Raw genomic sequence first — 18,507 nt, 5'->3', positions numbered from 1 at the left:
AGAGGAGAGGAGAGGAGAGGAGAGGAGAGGAGAGGAGAGGAGAGGAGAGGAGAGGAGAGGAGAGGAGAGGAGAGGAGAGGAGAGGAGAGGAGAGGAGAGGAGAGATTTCAGTGGAGATTTACAACCATCACCTAATTCAATTGCCTGACTACTTGAGGGCTGATCAAAAGTTACAGCATGATCTTAAGGGCAATGTCCAAATGCCTCTTAAACACTGATGGGCTGAGGGTACCAACCATCTCTCTAGGGAGCCTGTTGCAGTGTTTGACCATCCTCTCAGTAAAGAAATGCTTCCTAATTTCCAGTAAACCTTCCCTGGAGCAGCTCTGAGCCATCCTCACACGTTCTGTCACTGGATCCCAAGGAGATGAGCAGTTCTCTCTCCCCTTCCCCTCCTCAAGCAGCTACAGGGGAAATGAGGTCACCCCTCATCCTCCTCTTTTCCAAACTAGACAAGCCCAAAGTGCTCAGCTGCTCCCTGCACTCCTTCCAGCCCTTTCACCAGCTTTGTTGCCCTGGATGCATTCAAGAGTTTCACACTTATCACCAAGTTCTGCACTCAGCCACGAGTGCAGCCACCGCCGAGCAAGAGAAAACCTCTGTGCTCCCTCTGCTCCTGCAGGGAGGGGACTCAGAGGTGCAATTGCATCTCATTTCCACGGTCAGTGTGACCTGGAGAGAGCCCAGAAGAGATGAGTGCACAGGAGATGAAGAAGTGGCAGGAAGGAGAGGGAAAGGAGTGAGGCACAGAGTCCAGCTCACAGCTGCAGAAGTGAGACAGCAAATCCACTGGTCCTGAGCTGGAAATTTCTGGAGAAGCTGCTGCAGTTCTCCCTTTCTTTTTCTCCTTTTTATGCTGCTCTTCTGCCTAGCAAAGTCACACACAGTCCTCCAAGGACTCACTCCCTTGCTTTGAATGCCTTAAACTCAAATCCCCACGTCCCTGAAGACGGGCAAAGACACGAGGAATTGCTCAGGGGAGCAGGAGATGCTGAAGAAAAACTCTCGCCTCAGATCTGTAATTGTCACTTGCAAGGATCTGTGGGGCTCTCAGTGGCAGAAGGTGGAGGATGGCCTTTGCTGGGCAACAATACACAAGCTACAAATACACAAGGAATTGCTGCATTATCTGTACTGATAAATTCCTCACAGGTTTGGCCCAGATCCCTGAGCAGCTTCTCCAGAAATTTCCAGCTCAGGACCACTAATCAACAATTTGGACAAGGTCACTTTATTTGAAGGCTTGGAGTGGATTCTTCTTACCCAAGCACATTTGACATAGAATCGTAGACACACCATCAGAGGTGGCATTAGATATAGATAGATAGATAGATAGATAGATAGATAGATAGATAGATAGATGATATAGACAGTGGAACAGTCCTTTAGGAAATATTGCAATTGAGTATTAACATATCTGGAGAGAGTGGTAAATGCAATAAAGCTAAACAATAAAAATCTTCACAAATTTTCCAAAGTGAAAGTATTTTCAAGCATAATGGCAGCTGCAAAGTCTGGTAAGATGTGAACAAAATAAAATCAAATTGACTTTTGAGGGTGTAACTTTCTTATTGGGCAATCACACTGAACAGTCACTAAAGATAAACTATAACTATAGGATTTAATTTTCTGGGACAACATGTTCATATACAAGAAAAAAAAAATCCAGACAACTGAAGACCAGAGAGGGAGAGAAAAGGCCTGAGACAAGGACAATGCTCTGACCCCTTTCCATGTAAGCAAGTCACTCCCCACGACTGATGGGGACTGAGTGTAAGCACGAGATGGTGAAGCACAAACAGCTCTGAACTCCTGCAATTGTGAATGGCTTAATTCAGAGCTCTAAACCTGTGAAAGTCCCCAGGGTCACCAGAACACAAGTGACCTTCAGAGGCAAGGGCTGATAGCTGAACAACCCTGGCATTGCTTCTGCATCAGGACACTCCCTAACACAGCACACCATTGGGAGGGTCTGGAAAATAAAAATAGGGATGGTGAAGGAACCTTGGGACAACCTCCACTTTTAGGACACGTGAATGCAGAATTCAACTTAAAATAAAGCTTTTCTAAAAAAACACGTGACATAGAACTGACAAGTGATTCAGTCAGGAAACCACATGTGATGCATTAAAACCTCAAGCAAGAAGAGGAAGGCAATTTAAAAAGAAATTATTCTAATCTGAAGGAAGAAAGGAAAATAGGACGTGTGTGTTAACACAGTCTGATGGTCTTGCCTGCTGAAAAGCCCCAGAGATTCAGTGTGCTGGAGGTATTAGGTAACATCAGCTGCTCACAGTGTTGTCCCTGCCTTTAAGAGCATCGCAGGGAAAAGAGCTGAGCCTCCCCGAATGGGATTTTGCTGCCTTAAAGGCACTCATCTCTCTCACATCTCCTTGGTTCACTCTCAGCACACCTTCCAGGAGCAAACGCACCAGGGGTCAGACAGAACAATTGTCCTCTTCCCTGGCTGCTCCTGACTCATGCCTTTAGCACAGCTCATTCTGCCCACGGTAGGAAACAGCAGGATGTGACTGTGTGCCTTAAAAGCTGCAGCTAAAATCTCTGCTGTATGGAAGCACAGCAGAATTTTAGCTGTGATTTCAAGGAGGGACAAGATTTCATCTGGATTTCTTTCCCTGACTTGCACAGGCTGTGCTAGGCTCGCAGTTCAGCAGAGGTGGTGCATTAGCTGTGACAAATGGAAGCAATGATGAGAAAAGGAAAAAAAAAAACAACAGAATGTGGCTGGAACAGGGGCCATATGGAGATAGGTAGGGCAGGACTTTTCCAGGACAAACACCCTTGTTCTGGCTCCTGGAAATAAACACAACACAGCACAGCACAAGTGCAGGAATGAGATGTGGGCATGGACAGTAGCAGGGGATCAACACCACCCAAGACCCTCAAAGACTTCCAACCCAATTCCAGGAAGGTCTGGAAGAACTGACTGTGCAAGATAACTAATTTGCAGAGAAAATTAGAAACTTATCACCATGATGGGGAAACCCTAGCTATAAAGAGGTACCCCCACAAAGCCTGGGCATGTATGCACCCCACAACCCTGGACACTCCAGCTGGAACAACGCTGGAGCCAGGACTGGTGATCTCTCTTCCTCACCCTTCTATTGCCTGTTTGCTTCCTTTCATTCATCTTTCTCTGCTCCCTTTCACCTCACTCCTTTATCCAAAACCCACTGCTGTGTGCTTACACAAGGAGAGGAGGGACTAACTCACAAAAATTCCCATGCCAATGTGTAATGTACTAAAGAAACTTTGCAACTATTTGCAGACCCTCTGACTTCTGTTGCTCCTTTCGACCCAAGATTTCCACCCTGGGACCTCACTTCCCTTTGACATCTGGATGCCACAGAGCCTCCTAAAAATCAGTCATGACTCCACTCCTCAGGCCAAGCTCCATGGCTCAAGCTTGCAGAGAGGCCCCCCTCCAACTATATGAAATCTTGAGAGACACTTAATGAATTAGATATTATTAATATTCTCTTCCAGCACCAGAAGGCAGTAATTAACTCTTTGAAGACTCATCCCAAAGCCTGCTTTATTACTCAGTCCTCAGAGGCAGCTATGTAATCTCATTGTGTTTTTTAAAGAATATCTTTTCAGAATAATCCTTTTCTGCGATTAAAAAAAATAATAAAGAAAAAGAAGAAGTTCAAAGTCCTGGTTCTGCCTTGGAGTGTGCATTAGTGATATCAGACATGCTGTAAAGATATCAGAGCACAAAACATGATATCCTGCAATACTTTTGCTGAGCAGATGCCTTAAGGAGGTCATTCAACATGCCAGGCTCTAAATGCTATTTGGGAGTGAGAAAACATTATTTTCCCACTTCAACAAGTCTTTTGCTTCCCTGTCATGTGGAAATAACCTTCTGTGCTCAGTACTATTATTATTTTATTAGTCTTTTGAACGTCTAAATGTTTTGCAGTCTATGGAGTGCATCAAAGTGCAGGCTGAGGGACAGGGCAGCACCCAAATCCATGGATGTGTGTTTCAAAGAGCAGACCTGGTGCAAGAACACTTCTGCCTATGTCTTTTTGACAGTGAGAACAACCATTTTCTCAGGCACAAACCCCCAAGGAGTGTATTTATGCTACAATTAAATGTCAAACCTTATGAGTGATGACTATGTAGAAAAAGTGCTAAGTATATATTTCTATAGAAATCAATTAAAGGAGACAATGATTTTCTTTCCATTTAGGCTACATGACTCCAGCACAAGCTGCTGCAGCACAGTGCAGCTGTCAGCCCAGCCTCCCTGCCTCAACATCTGCTTTCTGTTCACCTGATGGAACCATCCTGGATGGCACCACTTTTCCTCAGGGATGAACTCACTGCAAACACTTCTGTGATTCCCAACAGGGAATCATGTATCCTTCCAGCAGATAGGAGGTTTCAAACCATCCCCTGGATATCTTTATGTAACACGACTTGGATTCTGTCCCTGGTGTTGGATGTAGCATGATCTATTTTGTGCCCAGGAACAAAACACAGAATTTCTGCAAAGCAGGCTCAGGCTCAGCACATCTGACTGCAGTGCTTCCAAAACAGTTATTGACTGAAACTGCAGGAGAAGGGTGGAGTTCATCTGATGTATGTCAAGTATTTAAAAGTTACTGATCCTGGACTCTGAAATCAAAAGGGGATGGTTTTCCCATCCCAGACTGGGCACTAAAGAGGGGCCAGATGATTTCCTCCCAGAGGAACCATCCCTCGTGGCTGTGGAGGTGATTGGTGACTACCCTGGACATCATCACCCAATTTTTAATGAAATGAACTCCACTCTGCATGTCCCACATTGACATGACCCTTCTTGGACTCTTCATCTGCTCTCACATACTGCCCACACATTCCCCCAAGCAGCATTTCCTTTGCTTCTGCAAAATCTAACATTTCTTTAGGAATGCTGCTCCTTCTCACTGGGAGTCACTGCCCCCATGTCACAGTCCATGTACCTGACACTGAGTTAAACAGCAGGTATCTCTACTGGGAACTTGAGTTCCAGGAATTTTTTCCAGCTGGGTGATTCCCCAAGCCAGGGACCTGCAGGGAAAATAATTTTCCTTAAAAAAGGTGTGTGTGAGAGAAAAAATTCTGTGACAACTCAGCCAGGAGGCCACTGTCCATATGCATCCCTGGACTGCAGAGCTGAACTCCAGCACACTGCCCTGTCAGCAATAGATATGTCCATGTTTTGAAGAAGGAAAGAATACATTTTGGTACAATATACGTGGCATTATCTTGTCCCATGAAATCACCATCAGCAATGCCTGAGCAGAGTTGTCACTGCAGGGCTGTAGCTGGTGAGGGGGCAAGGGGGAGAATGCTGAAAGCTTAGAGCACTTCTTATCAACAGAGAAGTGATAAGCTAGAAACCACAAACCAGCTGCCAAGCCCCAAAGCCCTCCTTCAGGTCTGGAGTTAACAACCTTCCAGTCAGAGGTAAGCTGACAAGCTGGAACCAAACCTGATTATAACTCTGCTCTTTCAGGCTCCAGCACAGACAGAGGGGCACTGTAATCCCATTGCAGCTGCTTCTTGCCATACTTGGGGTAGTCATGAGCACAAGCGATGCACAGAAATTGAAACCTCCTCTGAAAGCAGCTCCAGTGGCTTGAGAGAAACTAGACTTAAAGTAAAATTCTAGTTGTGCTGAACTCCTCTTACTGCAGAGGCTGAAATTGTCTTGTGAAATGGTGAGGTCGCCTTGGTATATTATCAGGTGAGATGCCCAAGGTACAGCTGCAGAAAAACGTGTTTCAGCAGCTAGAGGATCACAGCTAATGCTCAGTAATCTATAAATCATTGTTATGAGATTTCTCTATGCAAATGAAATTTATATAACCCTCATCAATTGTAAAAAAAAATCGTAAAGATGAAATTTTGCAGCCGCAATGTGAATTAGAGGATCCCTTAACCTGTTTTCAAGATACATCTTTATAGCTAATTAATTTTTAGATGGAGTGTTCTTTGAAAGAACTAATGGATAGTGAGCATTGCTGATTGATTATAAAATGAGCAGGAGGGTTTAAGAAGTGAGCTGTGAATGTAAAATCACTACCCAGCTTTATTAACCTTGCATATTAAAATTCTAGACTATGCAACTGTGAGAAGCAGGTATTAATACAGTACCTTTGATGAGTATATTTATTTATTTAACATCAATAAATTACTCTTAGTTGCTCTATAACACGGAGATCCATCAGATTGTCCTCTGAATTGTGTCTTAGAGACTTTGAGAAATCCAGAATCTGGATTCTGTAATATATAACTTCATACATTTATGCGATAGGGTGGAAAAAAGACCAAAAAAAAATGAAAACCAGCAACTATGAAGTAAAGGAAAAGAAATGCAATTCATATGTCATCCTGCTAGGACTGCTCTCCAGAGCTGCAAATCTGCAGGTAACTTTTATTGAGCCATCATTACCAACAGCGACAGCATTTATCAAAAGGCCACTCAATCTGCAATGACCTGAAAACATCAGGAGGAAATGGGGGGCTGTTAAACACTGCAAGCACCTGAAGGACTGGGGGAGAAAGGGTAAAATAAAGAGCTTACCCTCTTCCTCAGATTGCAGGTGAGTGTGAGGTTCCTGGAGAAGGAGTTTGCAAAAGCAGTGTAAAAGTCCAGCACTTTAAGCAAGGCTTCTCGTTTAATTATATGCAAATCGCAGTAGGTCAGAGCCCGTACGTTGGCACATGCATGGGCCAGGCTGGTTTCCTTCCAGAAGATATCACCAAACACATCACCTTTACCTGAAAAACAGCAGGGCACGTTTGTTAAAAGGTAATGCTTTGGCAGAGTTGCTCAGCACACAGATGATTTTTTTCACAACCTGTCTTACGCTCCCAATTATCCCAACGCAACTCCCAACCATGAAAACTAACAAGAGTGAAAGTTTTAAAATTAGCTGAGGTACTTGAGCATCCTTAGCAGTAGCCCCAGGTTTTTAAGGTATTTATAGATTGCTCTGTGAAGTGTCACAAAGCATAAGAGCCAGATTGTAAAGGTCTCCTTGTAGTTGAAGATACAAATAATGGATTTTTCAAAGGCTACTGAATATAATGAGCTCTTAACTAATGTTCAGGTGATTGAATATTTCAGGCGTCTGTTCCCAAGTGATTTAGGAGTCCTGTTCTTACAAAAACCTTCTGACATTTAGGTTCTTTCATCCTCAGGGCTCTACAGTGAGGGGTAGGAGCCAGCTTCCAGGGCCCAAGGACCACATTTTAAAGGATGTTTTAACATTTTTAATTCAGTGTCAGTGATAACACTCATTCTGGAAAAGCCACCAAAAGCCTCACTGAGACTTTTAACCTTTAAATAACAGCCTCTAAATCTTAAACACATCCAAAAGTATAGTTCTAAACCCAAATTCATCCATTTAAGTAGAGGCTTAGGCTGAAGTCTGTATTTCTATGTTTGCTGAGTAAGAAAGAGTTTGACACCTGAGACACCTACATGTACTTTCAACCAGAGGGGAAAATTATACCTGAAGGTAACTTCTGCACTGGCAGACAGAAGAGCTGATTGAGGATTTGGGACTAGCTGTAGAAGAGCTCCAGGGGCTGGGAGTGCTCTGACTTAGCCCAGTTTTCTTTCCTTTGCAAGGACTCCACACCCCCCACACCTGTGCTAGGCACCAAAGCAGAAGAGGATGAGGATTCAAAATCTCACTTCTGACCCAACCAGAACCCCGGCATGGGTACAGATTGGAGATATGTTCTCAGCTTTGGACCTTCTGGTTGTTCTGACAAGAGCCAACAGAAAACACATTGGAACATTCCAAAGTTGTCTCTTGTTGCCTGGCCATGGGCTGGGCAAGGACCACAGAAACTGGGGTAGAAAGGGTATTTTTTGTTTCAGACCCCAGAGATATCCCAGCTCTGTATTTTAGCAGTTATTAAAAGGGAACTCAAAGCAGTCAGTCAGTGGCTGCTGATTTCATGCACCTAAAGCAGCCCCTTCATAAAAGTTTGTGATGTTACAGTTTTGGCATTAAAAAGATAATGAATTTTTGTATTTCCTCTTTTAAGAACTTTTAACATTTTGGTCCACTCTATTGTGGAAACACAAACCAGAGGGGTAATCTATCCAACTTTATTACTTTTAGGGGTTAGAGCTCCCGTTCTCTATTTCCATTTCTCTTTTTGGTATTGTATCCAGTAAAACATATCTAACATTTCTCAGGCAGAGTGAAATGTGCAAGTCCTTATCTTCCCTTCCCTGTTTTTATTTTCTAAAAATGTCTCTATAACAGAATCATCCCTTAGAAAGGTTATAGCTGCACCTCATTGAGCTGCTTTTGATTCTACATATATTTATGTAATTAAAATTAAGTACAATACATAACACAGCTGGTATAATTTATAAAACAATAAAATGTTTTCCTTAATACAGAGCATTTTCTAGTAACATTATAATTTATCCAATGTACTGTTTTGAAATTACCTTTTGCAGTTAATTGTCCTTGTCTCTACTTAGAGTTCAAAACCCAGTTTACAGACATGCTCAACAGAGTTACATAATTTATAGAGAACAGTCCATTTCTGAAATGCAGAAAATTGCTTAATGGATTTGCTCTCTGAGGTGGACACAGGACAAAGCTGAGTCCAGCTTTCAGTGCAGAGTGCAGTTAAAAGACAGTGGTTTTACCACTGAAATGTGAGCAAACCACTTGTTCTCTTTTTAAATTTAGACTAATATGTAGTTAATTTAACCAAGAGGTTGAAAGCAGTGGCTGCTCACCCCGAAACTCAGGACAACACTGTGTTACAGAATCTGTACACAAATCATGGATAAAAGAAACCAGTACTCATAAGCTTGAGAAGATCTCATTGTCTTCAGTGTGGCAGGGACCTGCCCTGGTTGGGATTTAAAGGCTGGGACATGATGAACTGAACTTACTCACTCTTCCATGAGCCATCACTCGCTGGATTTGAAGGGTGAAACTCTAAACTCCACTTACATTGTGGTTTATACTCCTCAGAAAGTACAAAATCTTGGGAGCTTTTAAGGGATCTTGAATGTGACATTTCCCACACACACTTCTGAGCTTGTTTGCTGGTTATAAATGTGCTAAGGAATGTACAGAATGAAAACAAAACCCGGCAGATTCTCCAAAACAATGTGTCTTTTTTCATAAATACAGAGATTAATGTACTATACTTTATCCCTATTAACTGTAGTTCACTGTGCAGAGAGAGGTAATTATTCACTCAGGACAAGATCAGATGTTTGGGAAAAAATCTTTACTCAGTGGGTGGTGAGGCACTGAACAGGATGCTCAGAGAAGCTGTGGGTGCCCCATCCCAAAAATGTTCAGGGCCAGTCTGGATGGGGCTTTGAGCAACATGGTCTAGTGAAAGGTGTCTCAACCCATTCCATGATTTTGAGCTTAATTTTACACATTGTAAGTAAATAAAAACAAAAATTTTCAGGGTTGCAAAACAGAAAATTTGACTGGCTAGGTCTGACACAGCTAGCCAGAGACACATACAAGTATTTTTCACTTGCAGGGGATGTTCAGAGCTCCAGGGAATTGGCTGCTGGGGCTGAGCTGGGAATGCAGAGGTGCTGATGCAGCCTGCATCAATTCCAAAGATTCTCTCTGGGGATTTACTGAGGCCTCAGTACATTCCCTCCCAAATCTGCCCAGTCCCTGAATCCTGAGCACCTCCTGAATGGAGGTGAAGCTCTGGGAAACCCTCCTGCCCCTGCTCACAGTGCCCAAAGCATTGCTGGAAGAAGCAAAGCTGTAAATTAGAGTGGGAACTACTTGCATACATTTTACACATCACAGAATCATAAAATCCTTTGGGTTAGAAAAGACCTCTAAGATCATCAGGTCCAATCGTTAACCCAGAAATGCCAATTCTGCACTAAAACATCCCCTAAATGCCCCATCTATAGAATTATGAAATCATTGGGTTGAAAAAGACCTCTAAGATGATAAAAATTTGGATTTTGCAACTGAGAGGAGCATGGACAACGAGTACACGTGAAGGGTGTTGGTGGCAGACATAATTTTTGCAGAAATACTTACACTGCTATCATTCTAAATACTATGTATGTGTGCCTGTATATAAAATATACATACATATTCATGCATATTCACATAAATATATTTAGAGGCAATCATATGGTGTGCAGCTGTATAACAGGTCAGGATATTTCGTTGCACTGTTCTATCTTCTGTATTCTGCTAATCTTGCCAAACAGATTTGGGAGGACAGATGCTCTGTACAGCCTTACACCATGGACTAACCTGTCAATTTGCCAGACAGGAATTCATGCCTGGACCTTTCAGGCAGAAAAATTCTTAAGGGCTTTATGAAACCCCCCAGGAGCTTGCAGAAGGAATGAAAAAGTGCTTGAATTAGGAAACACTCTTTTTAAACAGCATCTCAGAACCCATTTGTATATTTATGTAAAGACAAAATTCATCCTCCTTCAGATGAGGACAGAAACTGAGCTAATAAATATCCTAGCAGGCATAAGAGCTTGATGGATCCTTCAGAAGAAAGTTTAGGCAGGCAGTTAAAGAATAAATTCTTGGTGGGAAATAGCACTGGGTAAAAACACATAAAAGGGACCACGACTTCTTAAGGAGGTGTTTTTCTGTGCAGTCTTAGCTAATAAACCAACTACCCTTTAACCATTTCAAAATATGTCCAAAGCCTCATCAGTCACTCTAGCACGAGCCAGACATGATGAATGATGTTGGCTTTCCATCAGGATGCACTCAAACCTCACGTTGCTTATGAAAAGCAAAGGCTGATGGTGTTTGAGGATCAGTAAAACTGTATCACAGAGAGAAAATGTTCATCCAATCAGCTCAAGTGCCAAATACCATGAAGTGATGACAGCATGCACACAAGTGGAGGTGATAATGACATACATTGGTGTCTATATTGACACAAATTCATATTTCTATGTAGCTACAGTGAAACCTCTTGCTGCAGGACAGACGTGTCCCAACCTGATGTAGAAACCCAACGAGCAGGGAGTGAATCAGCTCCTGTCACCCAGAGGAGCTCCATGATGGGCCAGTTCTGCATCTCCTTACCATGGCACACTGGGGCTGGCTGCACAGGTTTACAAAATGATGGGATGTATTCACGGAATAAAATCCATCTGTGGCTACTAAACACAAAATATTTCCCTCTGGGTGAAATACAGTCCAGTGGGGGATTGGAAACATTCTGAGGAAGCATCACAGTTTCCTTACTTCAGCTTCCTACTTTCTCCTGGATCTGCTATTGACCACTTTTGGAGACAGGCTGATGGGCTGGCTGGATTTCTGGGCTTAGCTGATCCAGCTGTTTGTGCCCAAAGAGGGTGTCTGGAGAAGGTGGGGGTGATGCAGTGGTCAAATCCATCAGGTGCACTTCCCACCTGGGACATCCCTGCAAGCACAGCCCAAGATGTGCAGAGGTGATCCTAAACTCTGACAGTGGCTTTCTTGCCCCTGTGAATGTTTTAGTCTCAGCTTTTACCAGGGCATCCAGAAGGGCCAGAACTTCCTTGAAAAGCAGATCAGAGCTGATCACTGAGCAGATAAATCCACCTCTATAAGACTGCACGTGAAAGGGCAGAATGACAGGAGAAAACAGCATTTCCAGACTCTGAAGCATTGTCAAAACAGCCAGTCAAGCAGCAATGACAGGAGACTGTGCCAAAACCCAGGTCTGTGCTGGCAAAGGTACTTTGCATTATTTAGCAACCTTCCCAATCTGCACCTGGAAACACAAAGGAATTGACCTTCCAGCATTCAGGACTGCTGCAAGCAGGGCCCAAAGTCCAGAAAGATTTCTCTCCTTATCATTGTCATTTTCAGTGTTAGTATGATACTGCCTCACATCCTTCTAGAAGTCCCAGCTCCTGGAGATAGGTTATTTCCATTTTGATTTTATATAGAAATGGGTTTTTATCCTTCCTGACTGAGGAAATAAACCTGAAAGCATGACCATTCCTACCACCTTGAAAACTTGCAGGGCAAATCACATTGCCTGAAAATGTTAGTCTGATTTAAAAGAATTGTACCACACGATTTTTAAATCATTTTCCTATTCTTGTGCTGGCAAGATGAGTTTTAGCAGTGAAGCATGCAGGTCTAATTCAAAAACATATCAATTCAGAGAAAGGAATCTTTCTGACTCTGGGGGATGTGGATCAAATCTGTAACACACTGGCTGGCACTAAATTAAGACTGATGTTTCTTATCATAATTAACCATCGTGCAGAGACACAAAAATATATTAAATTTACAAAATAATACGAAAAATTCAGGTTTGTCAGGAAGAACTAATGACACTTTTGAACAAGCATCAGTAGGATTAAATATTACAATGGTACTGCAGATGTCAACCCAGACCTTCAAAATCTGACTGATTCCAAGGCACTTTAAAAGAACTGCACAGTGTAGACCAGCAAATCACACTTGTTTTCAGACCAGTAACCCTTCAAGTATTTTGCAAAATACTTTCAGATTCAGCACTTAAAACTCAGCCTAAATCACATTAATTATTTCAGTTCTGCTAGCTGAAAGAAACTCAACCCTTTCCTCTATGAATCATTTTCCTCTTAGTTAATTTAGAGCTTTAACTCATTGGAACACAGGGGACTTTTCCTATGGATGAAATAGGACACAGCCTGTTCTGTAAATTGCTACCAGGTGCATGCTACTAACCTGGGGAAATGTTCACAATTAGTCTGCCTTGGTTGACTTCACATGGAAAACAACACAAAAGTTCAGTATAAATTAACAAGAGCTGATTTGACACAGGGGCCAATTCTGCCACCTTCATTCCACTTGAGAAGAAACCCAAGCTGCAACTAAACAAATTAAAATCAGGGAATTAGCCACTAATACTGTGAGATGGAACTGGTCTGGCAGGTTTCCACGGCACAGAGTGCATCACATGGACACTCAGTCTTGTCCTGCACAAAGCACATGCCCAGCTGCCCACGCAGGCATGGAAATTTGGAAATGTCCAAATATCACCTTGCTAATGCTCATGGATGAGAACTATGGAGCTCCTGGGATTCTTGTTCACCCAAATGGGAGCTGCTACTTGCCCTTCCCTCTAAAGAACTTTGTGTAATTTGGTGGGACACTCAATCTTTTGACCTCCAAACACAAGTAGCATTTAAGAGCAGAAAATACCTCATCCCTATTTTCACCTGTCATACCAAATTCAAGAAGACGCTTGCTTTATTCCTCTGATACTGCATCATATCCCCTTCCCATATAAAAAATTTTCAAATAATTAATGAAGCAGCCCTTTAATAAGGTCTGGTTTGTCTAATAACAATTAACAATGTGGAATTATATGTAGAACACGCTGAGAATTAACATGTAATACATAAAGGCAAATAACTGAATACTATGGGATCAGGACCCTAAGTGTGGCTGAAACATGAACTATTAAATTTATATTCATTCTGACTTGACTCTCATACTGAGCTCACTCAGCAGCAGCCCCCACCAGGATTTCACTGCTCAATATATTTTTATCACTATGCAGCTTGAGCAATATTTTTGATCAATTCCTACAATCAACATCTGAATGCGGTGGGCCATTATTTTTCTGCTGAAAAAACAACTTCTTTAAACCTTGTTAATCAATATGCCCAGTTTAAGTTACTGCACAGCTTACACAGCCAGCTGTGCAAATAGCAGGAGCTGGAAAGCAGCTTTCAGAGCCACTTGGTTGGCATTGCCACCGATGTGTAACTCCTCATCAGGAGCAAATTCAGGCTAATTGCAGAAGGGTGAGTTATGAGGTGCCCTCTGGTAGCTGATGCCTCTTTTCATTAGCCTGGGGACTCCAAACCCCTGGTCCTCCCTGAGATCCTTTGCTGGTAACACCTCCCTGTGCAGAGCAGTGCCAGTTAAATTGTTTACTCCTGCTTGAGACGGTGGAAAATTACTGATGTGCCTTCTCAGGGTCACCTCGCTTGCTGGGAAAGTTTTGATAATTAGAGACAAGACTGTTTGCCCTTCTCCATTCTCCTGGCAACTGCAGATGAGTTATGTTAAAATGTCTGTGTCTCCTTTTCCCTCGTGTAGCAGCACCCCAGCTTTGCACATGGAATGCTCCCTGCTACAGCCAGGACATGCAAAAGGTGGGACACTGCCCTCCAGAAGGGGAGGTAGCTAATGAGGGGAACATAATGGGGCACCTGGATATCTCCATTAATGAGTCCTAAAAACTGCAGGTCTAAAGTTGGAGTCATTCTCTTACTGTTATGCTGATTACTGCAGCGGCTGGGAGTTTAATTATCCACAAATGAGAACAAAATCAAACCAGGGAGGGAGCAAAATGTCACAGTGCTGCAAGTTGCCCTGTCAATCACCAGGCTCCACCTGATTCCAAGCACAGGAAACACCAAAGCTGTGCTGTTGAGGCAGAAAAACTGCTGCTGAGTGAAAGGATGGTTGTTCCATGAAGGTGGAAAAAAAGAAAAGCACCTGGATGGGATGCCAAGTCTCCTGAGGACGCAGTTTCTGCAGGCAGGGAGGTTGGATGTGCCAGCTCACCCTGGCTGTGAGGCAAGGAGCATCATAGGGGAAGATGGACAAAGGAAAAAAAGCAGCAAAATCCATGGAGTGATTCATGCCAGGACCTGAGGGAGGATGAAGCCCTGCACTTCAGACAGAATGTAAGAGAAGGGACATGATGGTTCTTAACCAGTTTTAATGTCTCTACCTGACTCACTTTTCTTGGATATTCCACATTTAAAAATACATCAAGCCATCGATCTGTGGATGAGCATGGTTGAAAAAAACCAAAACACCCCTTCTCCCTCTCTATTTCTTTAAGCAAGGCAGATAACACACTACTGTAATAAACCACACTGCACTATTATTTCCTCTGCAAAGAGCAGGGGCTGGAGACAGCATGTCCTGTTCATTCCTGCTCTCATAGAGGAAATGAATGAGGTCAAGTTTCCAAAGGATACTTATTGCATTTCTTCTACTCTAGGTCACTGCTGGGGGAGAAGATGGGCAGAGTGGCAGCACCATCCTGCAAGTTGAGTTTCCCTGGGAAAACCAGAGTGGCAGCAGATGCTTGGAGCATTCAAAGCAGGTACTGAGGTTTTCCCATTAGCCAGGTATTTTTTAAATCTTGTCTCCCCCTTAGGCAGATTCACCTTCCTTGTGCCTGAACTTCTCAAGGCAGAACAGATCAATAAAAATTATGTTCCTCACGGTCTGATCTGCAGTTGCTGTTTCAGGTGCAGCAGCTGCCACTAGAAATGTCTTTGCAACTACAAATGAGAGAGATTTTCTTTCACAAGTGAATTTTAAGGACACGATATCCCATAATTACTCAGTTCACTATTCAGCTAAATAATCTGTCAGAGCATGAAAAAACTCTTCAGTGTGTTCGAGGACTAGAAGAAGCTGTTTGTTTTCCTCTAAGTTACCTTTACACGTTCTGCCAGTCCCTGTAGTACATGATGAACGTGGGCTCTGAGTCATGGAAGAATTGAAGGCACTTTTAATAATTAAAGGTAATTCATTTAACCAGATATGCTTAAGAGTCTTTCTGGTCAAATGGGGATTAACATAGATACTAGATTTAATACATATAAATGGTAGAAACAAAAAGTTCTTACTGTCGTGTCATTCCAAACACACAATGTTAATTAATAAATATAATCAAGTTTTGCATGTAATCCATTTAGTGATAGCTCTTAGTTCAGTAAATTGCATATTTATTTGCTTCATTGTAAAAACCATTTATTTGTTTAAATACTGCTACTTCCTCTCAAGCCTTTTGTTTTCTAAATAATTGTAAGCAAATATAAGATATCATCACTGAGATTAATTATAAAAATGAAATGGTCCAGTGAGCTGGAATAGAAGGAATAATTTCTTATGGAAATTGTTGATTTAGGAGCTTTCATCTCAATGACTTCACATCAAATATGGAAACAGATTCATTCTTACATTAAATCTCTCTTTTTCAAAACCTAGTGTACACCAGAATACAGAAAGGTGCAGCAGGTATTTCCCAGGAGGATGGAGGTGTGTTTTCCTGAGCTCACACTGCAGCAGGGAGAATCCAAGTGGTGCCCTGGGGGAGCTGTTTCCATGCAGCCCCATCCCCACACTGCCCAATCCCACCCCAGTCCCAGGCACAGGCACATTTTTAGGGAAACACATCAGGAGCCCTCTGGAGCCACCCTCAGAGGGAAGAAGCAGCACAGAGCTTCAGTGGGGTCTGACAGCTGCCCTGGACCAGGAACCCACTGGATTTACCCTCAGGGATTGACAGCTCCAGCTTAAGAGAAGGCAAATATCCAACAGGATATGAGTTATACATTAAATGGGTCTATTTTAAATAGGCAAAGCAGGCTCTGGGTAGTTTTTCTGCAGAGCCACCAGTTTTTCTTCTACACACTTCTGCCTCTGAGGTGGATTCCTGCCTCCACACTGTGTTGACCACTCAGTCCCACCATGGGCCACACCTTTCCCAATCCCATCCAAGCTAATGAGGGTCTGCACTGAGCTCTTTCCCAAAACCAGACAGCACAGGGTGATTTATCTAAATTCCCCCATTACCCAGATTTCTTGTGACTGCGGTTTGATACATGGTGTAACTCCCTCCCTCTTCAAAGTCAGATCACACTCTTTATTTTCTGTAAAGCCAGCTCACTACATGCAAAAATTTTGCTTCCTTGCAGAGACTGTTTGCAGGTGTTATTCTGGGCTGGAACACAGACAAATGAAAATCCCAGTGCGGAGGTTAATGTGGAAATCCTCCTGAGGGAGTAATATAAAACAATGTGCATTTCCTCTGTTTAAGAGATGTCAAGCACACAGATGCCATTCTCTTCTGCTCAGAGACACTGTAGCTGTGACCAGTGAGCCATACTGGGCAGAAAGAGCACTCCCACTGGCACAAAAGATGAAGGATTTGCTTCTAGAGGAGGATCTCTGGAGACACAGCATCTCCATCGTATGACAACTGCTAGCTCCCATAGTCCCAGCTGATGTTAGGCAAGGCTCGTTAATATTCAAACCTCAGCAAAAGGAAAACACACACAAACCACAGGCACTCCAGCAGAGATCACAGTACCTAAAATAGCCACCACCTCGTCGTCCTGGATGACTTCCAAGGATCCTGAGACCACGAAGCAGAGAGCATCAACACTTTCCCCAGCGTGGTAGATGAGGTCCCCCGGGGCACAATGGATGGTCTGGAACTCCACGGCCAGGGCTCGCAGGCAGCCGTCGCTGGCCAGCCGGAAGGCAGGGTGCTCATTGAACACCTTCCTGTTCAGGTGCACACAGATGTCTGCTCTCATGTCCTTTGGGCAGATCGACAGGACCTGGAGAAAAGAAAAGAGGGAAAAATAATCAGCTTGTGACAACAAGGCCACTGCTGTTTGAAATAACCCAATGGATGGGTCTGAAGATGTGCCTGGGGAGGATCTTGAAATCCGTCCATCCATCCACCCATCCACCATCCATCCATCCACCATCCATCCATCCATCATCCATCCACCATCCATCCATCCATCCATCATCCATCCATCCACACATCCATCCATCATTCATCCATCCATCCACCATCCATCCATCCATCCATCATCCATCCATCCACACATCCATCCATCCATCCATCCATCCATCCACCATCCATCCATCCATCATCCATCCATCCACACATCCATCCATCCACACATCCATCCATCATCCATCCATCCATCCATCCACCATCCATCCATCCATCCATCCACCCATCCATCATCCATCCATCCATCATCCATCCAGTCATCTCAGAACGCTTCTGGGAGGAGCTTTATCCTGATTTGGGGTAGTCCTTTCCTACCCATTTACTGCTTTTACTTTGTCTAAAAGGATGATGTGGAAGACAGGACTGTTCTGTTGCACTCTGCTCATTCCTAACAGTTTTCACACTCCTTTTCCAGAACTGCAGGTGGAAATGCTCTGTCCTGTCTGTGGGGGTCCCTCCAGACCTAGTGCCCAGACTATCTGCCTGCTGTTATGCTCAGTCCCTGCAGGAGCACAGAACAGACACACAGAGCTGAAGGAGCTCGAGGACATGCAAAGACAGACCATCCACAATAGAAAAACACCACATTTTGTTCACACTCAGAAAACCCAGCTTTCAGAAGTCTTGATGTAGGTGACCTCTTACCAACATGTGTCCAAACATATCCAGGGCTCAGTTTCAGTGAGATACACAAGGAATTACTGCCCAGGAGGGCTTACAGACTAGAAAATCCAAAGAGATTGGAGGAAAAAGGAAATATAATAAAACCTCATAAAATGTAAAGTAAAGATGAGAGAAGAACTGTCCACTATGGAGACATCTTTGTTGTAGATCAATTAAATAAGATCTTCAACTCGTTTCTCACCTTAAATAGCCTTCCCTATTGAAACAGTAACACAAATACACCAGAAGGAAGAAAGTGAAAACCTGTGGGTCTTCTTGGGTTTGTAA

General features: G+C 43.2%; 1 protein-coding gene across 1 annotated transcript in view; it reads right to left on the bottom strand.

Annotated features, from left to right (window-relative positions):
• Positions 1 to 18,207, bottom strand: part of LOC148223455 (voltage-gated delayed rectifier potassium channel KCNH5-like) — a 50,334-nt gene extending 32,127 nt beyond the window's left edge. The window contains exons 1-3 of the mRNA XM_088166610.1: positions 18,202 to 18,207; positions 17,116 to 17,368; positions 6,581 to 6,777 (exon numbers count right to left, since the gene is read on the bottom strand). Coding sequence (XP_088022736.1) covers positions 6,581 to 6,777; positions 17,116 to 17,368; positions 18,202 to 18,207 — 456 coding nt within the window. The remainder of the gene's footprint in view (positions 1 to 6,580; positions 6,778 to 17,115; positions 17,369 to 18,201) is intronic.
• Between the last annotated feature and the right edge of the window lie 300 nt (positions 18,208 to 18,507).

This window comes from Sturnus vulgaris, chromosome 6 (genome assembly GCF_052056855.1).
Source record: "Sturnus vulgaris isolate bStuVul1 chromosome 6, bStuVul1.hap1, whole genome shotgun sequence".
Taxonomy (NCBI): domain Eukaryota; kingdom Metazoa; phylum Chordata; class Aves; order Passeriformes; family Sturnidae; genus Sturnus; species Sturnus vulgaris.
Note: the sequence above shows the minus strand (reverse complement) of the source record. Positions and strands in the feature narration are given on the sequence as shown.